Source organism: Salminus brasiliensis, chromosome 15, assembly GCF_030463535.1.
Source record: "Salminus brasiliensis chromosome 15, fSalBra1.hap2, whole genome shotgun sequence".
In the NCBI taxonomy this organism is placed as follows: Eukaryota; Metazoa; Chordata; class Actinopteri; order Characiformes; family Bryconidae; genus Salminus; species Salminus brasiliensis.
In genome coordinates, this window is record NC_132892.1 from 32,255,936 (window position 1) to 32,266,455 (window position 10,520).

General features: G+C 47.6%; 1 protein-coding gene across 1 annotated transcript in view; it reads right to left on the bottom strand.

Annotated features, from left to right (window-relative positions):
* samd1b (sterile alpha motif domain containing 1b) overlaps positions 1 to 6,115 on the bottom strand; it is a 12,243-nt gene extending 6,128 nt beyond the window's left edge. The window contains exons 1-4 of the mRNA XM_072656947.1: positions 5,008 to 6,115; positions 2,647 to 2,908; positions 1,074 to 1,168; positions 927 to 987 (exon numbers count right to left, since the gene is read on the bottom strand). Of these exons, the coding sequence (XP_072513048.1) occupies positions 927 to 987; positions 1,074 to 1,168; positions 2,647 to 2,908; positions 5,008 to 6,066 (1,477 nt within the window). The 5' untranslated portion in view covers positions 6,067 to 6,115. The remainder of the gene's footprint in view (positions 1 to 926; positions 988 to 1,073; positions 1,169 to 2,646; positions 2,909 to 5,007) is intronic.
* Between the last annotated feature and the right edge of the window lie 4,405 nt (positions 6,116 to 10,520).

A 10,520-nucleotide genomic window follows, 5' to 3' on the forward strand; every position in this document is an offset into this window, starting at 1 on the left:
AGGCAGGAGAAGGCTGGAGTGTGGGCTGTGATTAAGAGATGGGGAACTGTGGAAGTCAAGATGAGATCTGGAAGGCTAAGACAACTCTTATAGAGAACTGCTCATATGCTGGTAAGACAGGCAAATCAAACCCCCTACATGACTGCCAGGAACCTGCAGGACCGCAGGACAGCTGATCTGAGCCAGCAGGGCGGTGCACTGTTCTACTGTTCAGCGCTGCTTGTAGAAACATATTCTTGAACATCAGAGACATCATTTGTGGACAGACCTTGTACCATCAACAACCATCTACATCATTTTGCTCTGCAGAATGTTAGAAACCTTAGAAGAGGTACACCATATGGACAAAAGTATTGGGACACACCTCTTAATCACTGAATTGAGTCCCATTGCCACCCTGGGTGTATAAAATCCAGCCCCTAGTCCTGCACTCTGCCTTTCTTCCACACATCAGTGAAAGAACGGAAGGTTCTGAAGAGCTCACTGAGCTCCAGCGTGGTTCTGTATGTAATAGGAGACACCGCTGCACCAACAACAACAAGTCAGCTGGTGAAATCTCCTCCCTCCTAGATCTTCCTCCATCAGCTGTGAGTGGTGTTATTATTGAACTGTGGAAGAGTTTAGGAGGAACAGCTCACAGAGAGCAGCTCAGTGTCCACTGAGTGTCTGTCAGACCACGTAAAGTTACAGAGCGGGGTCAGGGCCGAGTGCTGAGCTCAGAGCAGAGTGCAGAAAAGCCTCCAACTGACTCAGTAACTGCAGCAGAGCTCCAGACCTGCTGCTGCTGGTAGAGCTTAGAGCAAACGGAGACCAGCTCCTTATTAATAAAGCCGATGGGTTTAGAATGGGACGTCCTGTAGGTGGCATAGTAAAGGTGTCCCAATACTTTTGTCCATGTGTTTTTTTACTGAGGTTACGAGGCTTACAGCTCTTAATGGGAAGGGAGGGAGGCATCCTCACACTGTCCGTCACCACAACCGACAGAGGCTGAAAAGGCAGAAGAGAGAGAGTGAGGGTGAGAGAGGTTACCGATGAGTTAGGCTGGTATAGATTTGACATTTAGGTGGGGTTACCTGTGTGTCGGTCTGTAGTTGGTTTGGTGTGGCTGATCTTTGCTCCTCCTTTAAATCTCCTGTGCCGAAAGATGTCACCTGATTCGCCCTCCCACCTGCAGGTGGCGTGAGAGAAGCATACACAGGTTAGATAGGGTACACACATCGGAGAAGCCGAGCTACTGGCATGGAGACTCCACAAGACCTCTGAAGGTGTCCCTTTTAGACAGCAGCAGGTCCCTTCATTTCTGTAAGTTGTGAGGTGGCTTTCATCGGATGGGACCCCCACACAAGACCTGATGCCTGATGTTCTGGAGATGTTCTGACCCAGTCAGAACATCTTAAATCCCTTAAATCCTGTAAGTTGTGAGGTGGGTGGGACCTCCATGAGCATCAGTAAGAGCCTTGGGCACCCATGGCTTTCACCCATCGCCCCTTTCACCGGTTGGGAACCCCACACAAGACCTGATGCCTGATGTTCTGGAGATGTTTTGACCCAGTCAGAACATCTTAAACGCCTTAATTTCTGTAAGTTGTGAGGTGGGTGGGACCTCCATGAGCATCAGTAAGAGCCTTGGGCACCCATGGCTTTCACCCATCGCCCCTTTCATTGGATGGGACCCCCATACAAGACCTAATGCCTGATGTTCTGGAGATGCTCTGACCCAGTCATTGTCTAGAACATCACAGTTCGGTTCTTGTCAAAGTGTCTCAGATTCTTATGCTTGTCCATTTTCCCTGCTTCAGCACCTTCGTCACCCTCAAGAACTGACTGTTCACTCGCTGCCTAATATATCCACCCCTGAAAGGAGCCACTGGAACCAGATCATCAGTGTTCTTCACGTCTCCAGTCAGTGGTTCTAATGTTATGGCTGGTTGGTGTATTTTAGGTGTAATGGACTGATTGTTCGTTTTTACCTTCATTAAAGAGACACTAACAACAGTTTCTCCATCATTTACACTTCGGAATGGCCGACACTATATGTCCAAAAGTTTGTGGACACCCCTCCTATTGAAAGCATTCAGCTACATTAAGTTGCACCCATTGCTGACACAGATGTGCAAATGCACACACACACACAGCTTGCCTTGCCTAGTCTGTAGAGAAGAAGTACTGCCAATAGAATAGGACTCTCTGGAGCAGATCAACATCATGACCCTATTCTAGGCTAGAGGGGTATGAATAAAGCCCCCCAGCATCGAGGAGCTGTGGAGCAGTGGAAGTGTTCCAGTGTTCTCTGGAATGAAGGCAGTGCTTCATCAGTTTGGGAGTTGATTGAGGATGATGAGGTGGGGTGGTCGTGACCATCATCCAACATCCCGACTTCACTAACGCTCTGGTTGCTGAATGCAATCAAATCCTCACAGCAATGCTCCCTCTCCAAAACCTAGTAGAAGGCCTGAAAGCTTCTTCCCTGGACAGTAGAGACAGTTACTCCAACAAAAGCAGGATGAGCTCTTTTTAATAGCCTTGATTTCAGAAGAAGCACTGAATGAGCAGGGCGTCCAAATACTTTTGTCCATAAAAGCAATAAAATACTAGGCTCCCTAGACGACTCCTATCCTAAGGTCCTAAAAAGCACACTGGGAATACCTTCACTGTCTGCGTCCTGATGTAGAGAACTTAGCCTCGATAGCGACGGTGATAACGCAGATGACGACGACGACGACGATGATGATGATGATGATGATGCTGCCAACAACAGGGGCTGGAGCTTCTCCTCTGACATCACCACACTGCCTGAAGCTGGAGCAGGATTCTGACCCATGACCCCTGCTTGGCCTTCGCTTTTGGTGGCCTGGGGATGAACCAGAGCAGAACCCTCCTCCTTCTTCTCCTGCTCTTCTGCTTCCTCCTCCTCATCCTCCTCCTCCTCTTCACTCTCTGTCGCCATTGTTCCCTCCCCCTTTCCTCCCTCCTGTGGAACAAATGACATCAAAGAGACATCTGTCAATCACATGCATTGTTATGGCACTCGTCCAGCAAGTCTGGAGGGGAAACTGTGCCACAGTGTCCCCCCTGAGACACCAGAAGCAGAGCCAGACTCTCCAGTCAATTTGGTAGCCCCTCCCCCTTCTCCCGGACCAGGCCTGAGTGTCTCAGACCGTCTTCACTGAGCTTTCAGCACAGAAGCAGAGCAGATTTCCCCCCCGCCCTGGATTCCCAACTCCACAACTCTACAGCTCCTCCATGTCTCCAGGTCCTGCTGCAGACGACCGGCTGTCTGTCAATCACTTGTGTCAATCCTGAGTGTAGCCCCGCCTACTTACGGCCGAGCAGAGTAAGCGTTACACTGATTTCTGATGTCAGCCCAGGGACAACTTTGGAGACACTGGACATGGAGGGACAACTCACCATCAGTTCTTCCACTGTTCCACTGTCCTCAATGCTGGGGGGCTTTATTATACCCCTCTAGCCCACGCCTGGCATTATTAGGCAGCAGCATGGTGCCGATAGCTTCATGTAGATCAGCTCTCTGCAGAGAGAGTCCTAATCTTTTGGCGATACGTCTCTACATGGACTAGACAAGCTGTGCATGCATGTGTGTGTGTGTGTGTGTGTGTGTGTGTGTGTGTGCATTTGCACATCTGTGTCAGCAATGGGTGCAGCTTAAAGCAGCTGGATGCATTCATTCACTAGAAGACCATAAGTGTCCATAAACTTTTGGACACGCAGTGTGTATGAGCAGGGTATGAGGCCTAACGACGGCGTGCTCCTCGCACGTGCTCACTCGCGACCTCTGCTGCGGTTTGAGAAAAGATGGGACAGAAAGGAGAGCGCGCGCGCGATCCTGGAGGCAGGCTAATAAAGGTCTCGCGCTCTGAACCAGGCCCCAAACACCTGTCCTTCCTCCGCGCAGCGCGTGCACGGCGCTCGTTAATTCGTTAGAGGGAGGCAACACGAGCACGCTCGCGCCTCTCAAGTGCGCCGCGCGAGCATTTTTTCACGTAACCTTTCTGCCCCCCCCCTCCCCCTCTCTCTCTCTTTGTCTCTTTGTATGTGTCTCCCCCCCCCCCTCTCTTCCCCCTGGGCGCGTGTGAGAGTTAAGAGACCCCGCCCACTGAAACACACGCAGCGCAACTTTCACACACAGCAGGAAGGAGCGCGCGACCGCACAACACATCACACACAGCACATCAGATATGTGTGTGTCCGCGTGCGTGCGTGCGCGCGCGTGCGTGTGTGATGTATAGTCCACAGCCGGCGCGAGTGCGAGCTGAGCAGACAGGCGGAGGGTGGAAAGGAGGAGGAGGAGGGGGGGCGAGCTCGAGCCCGCCGCACCTTTTGTGCTGCTCGCGCGCTGAAGTGAGACACACAGACAGACGGACACACACACACACACACACACACACACACACAGACGGCCGAGGTGGCTAGAACATCTATCACGTTCGCAAACACACACACACACTAAGATAAAGGGCGCTCGCGCACTAACACACACACATACACACACAAACGAGCGCTTGCACACGCGCGAACACACACACACACACACAAATGCACACACACACACACACACACACAAATGCACGCACACGCACACACACGCACACGCATGCACGTGCACGCATAAATAAATGATCGCGAGTTTTAAGGACGAGAAGCAGAAAGGGACGCACGAGCGCGCTCCCTCCCTCGCGTCTGTTATTGTTTTGTTTGTTTTTTTTTTTCTTTCAAGATCAAACACAAGCGGCTCGTTTGGTTTGTAAGAGCTCGCGCGCGTGTGACGGTTCTTTTATGCGTGTTTGTGCGTATGCATGCGCGCGCGCGCGCGCGCGTGTGTGTGTGTGTGTATAGGAGTGCGCGAGCGCCCTTGTTCGTGTGAGTTTTAGGAAAGGGGGGAGGGGTACAATGCGTGCGCTACATGTCAAACAACTTCACCTTGCTCTCGTCGTCCCGCGCGCCTCTTCCTCCTCCTCCTCCTCCTCCTCCTCCTCCCCCCTTCCTCTTCCTCTTCTTTTTCTTCTTCTTGCACAGTCGCGAGCCGGCTTGTCCGAGCACACGCGCTGCAGCTGCTGCCGTTTCCGTTGTCCTGCACCTCTTCTTCTTCACCACCTCCATCACCATCATCATCCTCTGCTTCTTCCTCCTGTTCTTGCTGCTGCTGCTGCTGCTGTTCTCCAGCGCTCGCGCGCGATGCCTCGTCAGCTTCTCGTGCTGCTCGTGCGCGCTCAGGACCTTCCTCGGTCCCAGCAGCGCGTGACCACCTCCACCTCCACCTCCACCATCACTAGTATAACCAGCGGAGCCAGCAGCACCACCACCATCTCCACCAGCAGAACCAGCAGAACCAGTGGAACCTTCTCCAGCACCAGCAGCACCAGCAGCACCACGACCTCCACCACTACCGTCAGAACCAGAACCAGAACCAGCAGCAGCAGCAGGAGCGCGTTCAGGCTTCGCGAGCTCGTGCTGCTGCTGTTCGCTGCGAGAAGTTTGCTCGTGACGGGTCTCTCGCGCTTCTTCTTCGCCCCTCTCTACGCGAAGGTCGCGGGTGCTCGTGCAGGTGCTCGTGCAACTCTCGCGCGACGACTTTCCGCAACTCGCTGGCCCACCGCCGCCGCCGCCGCCGCCGCGCTCGTGATCCGCGTGCGTGCTTTTGTTGTCGTTGCCGTTACCGCTGCTGTTACCGTTACTATAGTTACCGTTACCGTTGCTACTGCTGCTGCCGCTGTTACTGCGCTCGCGGTCGCGTAAAGAGAGCTCGAGCGTGTTGTTATTGTTGTTGTTGTTGGTGGAGGTGGAGGTGGAGGTGGAGGTGGTGGTGGTCCTCCGGCCCTTCCGCTGTACCCTGGCCGCGTTCCGGTAGGAGGTGGACCCCTTGTAGCTCACTTTCAGCACCGCCCGCTCCTGGATGAGCCTCTCGAGCTCGGCGCGCGTGCGCTCGGGGTCCGAGCCGTGCCGCCGTCGCACCATCCGGCAGATTCGCTCCAGGTCCGGGCGCGCCTTCCGCGAGCGCAGGGAGTCTATCGTGTCCAGGATCCAGGCTCGGTACCGTGGCTCCGACATGGTTCCGTTTCCTCCGGACTCCGGACTCCGGTCCCGGTCCCGCCCGCAGCTCCGCGCTGTCGGGTCTGCGCTCGTGCTCGCAGCGGAAGCCGCTCTACGCCTGCGTTCAGCGCTTAAGGTGGAGCGGAGCAGATCGGCAGAGCGCTTAAGGTGGACTGGGCGAGTTACAGCGGGAGACGGGCCGTCAGTCCGACCTTAACAACCTCGAGCACATTCACTGCAGCCTTCAGGAGAGGGTTCCTCAAGGGTTCTAGATATAACTCTGACAACTTAAAGAAACATTTAGAGGCAGAAATGGTTCCTTAAAGAGAACCATTCACTCTTCAGATAGCACCTTTACTACAACCCCTGCAAAATGAGGTTCTTTGGGAACTTTAGAGGTTCTAGATAGAGCCATTTGAATGGTTAAATGGTTCTTCAACTGCTGTAGACAATAGTATAGTATAGATCATTCTTTTGAGAGCAGTTTGACTACAACCTTTAAAATGGGTTCTTCATGTTCTGTTCTAGGTAGAACCTTGACAACCTTGATTTAGAGGTTCTAGATCGAACCTTGACAACTCAAAGAACTATTTAAATGGTTAAATGGTTCTTCAACTACAAAGTATAGATAATTCTTTTGAGAGCACTTTTACTACAACCTCTTAAAATTAGGTTCTTTAAGTGTTCTTTGGCTAATTAAGAGGTTCTAGATAGAGCCATGACAACTCAAAGAACTATTTGAATGGGTAAATGGTTCTTTAACTACAAAGTATAGATTATTCTTTTGAGAGCACTTTTACTACAACCCATTAAAATTAGGTTCTTTAAGTGTTCTTTGGCAAATTTAGAGGTTCTAGATAGAGCCATGACAACTCAAAGAACTATTTGAATGGTTAAATGGTTCTTCAACTACTGTAGACCATAGTATAGTATAGATCATTCTTTTGAGAGCAGTTTAACTACAACCTTTAAAATGGGTTCTTCATGTTCTGTTCTAGGTAGAACCTTGACAACTCAAAGAACCATCTAAATGCATAAATGTAAATACAGTATAGATCATTTTAAAGAGCAAATTCGCCACAACCTTTGAAAATTAGTGTTCTTTGATAAATTTAGAGGTTCTAGATAGAACCCTGACAACTCAAAGAACTATTTGAATGGTTAAATGGTTCTTCAACTACAAAGTATAGATTATTCTTTAGAAAGCAGTTTTACTACAACCCCTTAAAATGGGTTCTTCAGGGTCTATTCTAGGTAGAACCTTAACAACTCAATTTGAATGCATGAATGTAAATATAATAGATTCATCATTTTAATGAGCAATTTCACTACAACCTTTAAAATTAGGTTCTTAAAGTGTTCTTTGGCTAATTTAAAGGTTCTAGGTAGAACCCTGACAACTCAAAGAACCATCTGAATGCATAAATATAAATACAATATAGATTTTAAAGAGCAATTTCACTACAACCTTTAAGAATTAGGTTCTTCAGGTGTTTGTTGGTAGATTTAGAGGTTCTAGATAGAACCATGACAACTCTTGACAGAACTATTTGAATGGTAAAATGGTTCTTCAACTATGAAATATAGAATGTTCTTTTGAGAGCAGTTTTACTACAGCCTTTAAAATGGGTTCTTCATGTTCTGTTCTAGGTAGAACCCTGACAACTCAAAGAACCATCTGAATGCATAAATGTAAATGTAAATACAATAGATAGATTATTAGATTATAACTTATTACAGCCTTTGAAAATTAGGTTGTTCAGGTGTTCTTTGGTAAATGCTGTGGTTCTAGATAGAACCTGACAACTCAAAGAACTATTTCAATGTGTAAAAAGATAAATAGTTCTTCAACTACGCAGCATAAATCATTCTTTAGAGAACAGTTTTATTACAACCTTTATAAAGTAGGTTCTTCAAGTGTTTTTTTGGTAAATGCTGTGGTTCTAGACAGAACCTCGACAATTCAAAGAACTGTTTACATGTTTCAATTATTCATACATTATTCTTTAGATAGTAATTTCACTGCAGCCATCATAAAAGTATTTAATCAGGGGTTCTTTTGTAAATGTAGTGGTTCTAGACAGAACCCAAAAACATTGGAATGTCCTTTAAATACAAGTGATATACAATATTTTAGAGAGCAATTTTACTATAGCCATAAAATAGGTGTTCCTCAAAGGTTCTTTAGTAAAGGCAGAGCACCCTTTAATAGAGGCTTGTTCATGGGTTCTAGATAGAACTCTGACAATTCAAACATTTAAACATGTAAATGACTTAATGGTTCATCGAACACAAGGGAAAGATCATTCTTTAGAGAACCATTTCCTACAACCTTTAAAATATTTTGAGGCTTCTTTGGTAAAAGCAATGGTTCTAGATAGAATGCAACCATTCAAATGTGTAAATATTTAATATATGATACTTTACCATAAAAAGGGGTTCCTAAAGGGTTCTTTAGTAAAGGCAGAGCACACTTCACTGCGGCCTTTAATAAAGGGCTGTTCATGGGTTCTAGATAGAACTCTGACAATTCAAACATTTGAATGTGTAAATGGCTTAATGGTTCGAATCAAACACAAGGGGGAATCATTCTTTAGAGAACCATTTCCTATAAGCTATAAAATGTTTTTAAGGGTTCTTTAGTCAAAGCAGTGGTTCTAGATAGAACACAATCATTTAAATGTTTATTTCATGATTCTTCAGAGAGCAATATTTCCTACAATCTCTACAAATGTTTTACTCAAAAAAGGGTTTAGTAAAGGTTCTAGATAAAAACCTGATAACTTGTTCTCTATGTTTTCAGCGAACAATTTATATTACAAACTTGAGATGACTCAAGGGTTCTTTAGAAAAGCCAGTGGTTCTAGTAATATTACCAATGCCACTGGTGGAAACACAACCCCAGAGCATGATGGTTCCACCCCCATGCTTCACAGTTGGCAAAGTGTCCTTGCATATATATATATATATAAAACACAGATCAGCCATAACATTAACACCACCTCCTTGTTTCTACAGTCACGTCCCGTGGGCACTGATAAAGGACTAGAGGATGACCAATACAAGCTGCACAGCAGCAGATACAGAGCCTCAGTCTCAGGCTTTACATCTACAAGTAAGAGGAGTGTCTAATAGAGAGTGGACAGTGAGTGGACAGTGAGTGGACAGACAGACAGACACAGTGTTTAAGCACTCCAGCAGCACCGATGTGTCTGATCCACTCTGGTGTCACTGCAGTGCTGAGAATGCTGACCCAAATACTACAGTCTGCTCTGCGGTGGTCCGTCCTGTGGGGTCCTGAGCACTGAAGAACCAACAGGGTGAACGGAGGAGGCTGAGAGCAGAGTCTGCAGAGAAACAGATGGACACAGTCGGGACCTATAGAACTACACAGTGCTCCTGTACGGTCAGTGGAGCTGGTAGAATGGCCAGTGAGTGTAGAAACAAGGAGGTGGTACTAATGAAGTGGCTGATCGGATTTTTGCTTTTATAGGCAGTTATAGGCAGTATTGTTTTTACTGTATTCAGTGAAGGAGGGGATCGGAATAGTAGTTTATAAGAATCTGTCACTACTGATGTTTTTAATCTGTGATGATATGTATGGTGATAGATGTAGTGCATCGCGGAAAAGTCTTTAAATATCGTGATCTAATATTTTTACCATATCGCCCAGCCCTAGCTGCCATATACAGGAAAAACAATTAAGTGGTCTCCTAATTTTCGGCAGAGCTGTATAAATATATATATTATATAAACAAACTGAAAGCATGACCACCTCAGTCTGAAATCAGGCCTCGGGAATGTGATATTTACACAAGTAACACTTTATTGGAATGATTCTTGTGGTGAAAAAAAATATCACAAGAGAGAGCTCTGCTGTGTCTTCAGACGGTAACGCTGTATGTTCGTTCTGCGGAACCTGGAGAGTTAACATAGACTCAAGTATTACAAAACCGCCCGAAATAAGCCAGCAGTTTCGCTTTAGCTATCCCGACAGGAAGGAGAACAGGACCTCGCCGGCGGAGGAAATGGAGAAATGGAGGCTCGAAAAGGGGAAGAAAGAAACAGGCCGCAAAAAGTCCAGGCCCAGCGGGGGAGCCTGCGCTGCGCCGACTGCGCCGAGTTCAAAACCAATACCAGAAAAGAAGTGGACAAAACCAAGGCCTGGGACGTCTTCTCAACGGGACCGGCCCTGGCCGCCTTCTTCTTCTTCTTCTGGAGTGACGCAACTGGAGGTGACCTCGCGTTTCTTCAGACGTTCAAATGTGAAGCAAATTCATCTGAGAGAGAAATCATCCAGCATTCCACTGTTTTCCAGGACCAGGCTCAATTTACCGAACAATCCAGCTACCCAACAGCTACGCTCGCTGGAGGGGAACATCTCGCGGCCATGCTGAACATCACGGTTGAGCGTTTTTGGCTATCGAACTTTTGGGCCCGCGATATTTCTCAAGAACCAACGATATTCCACT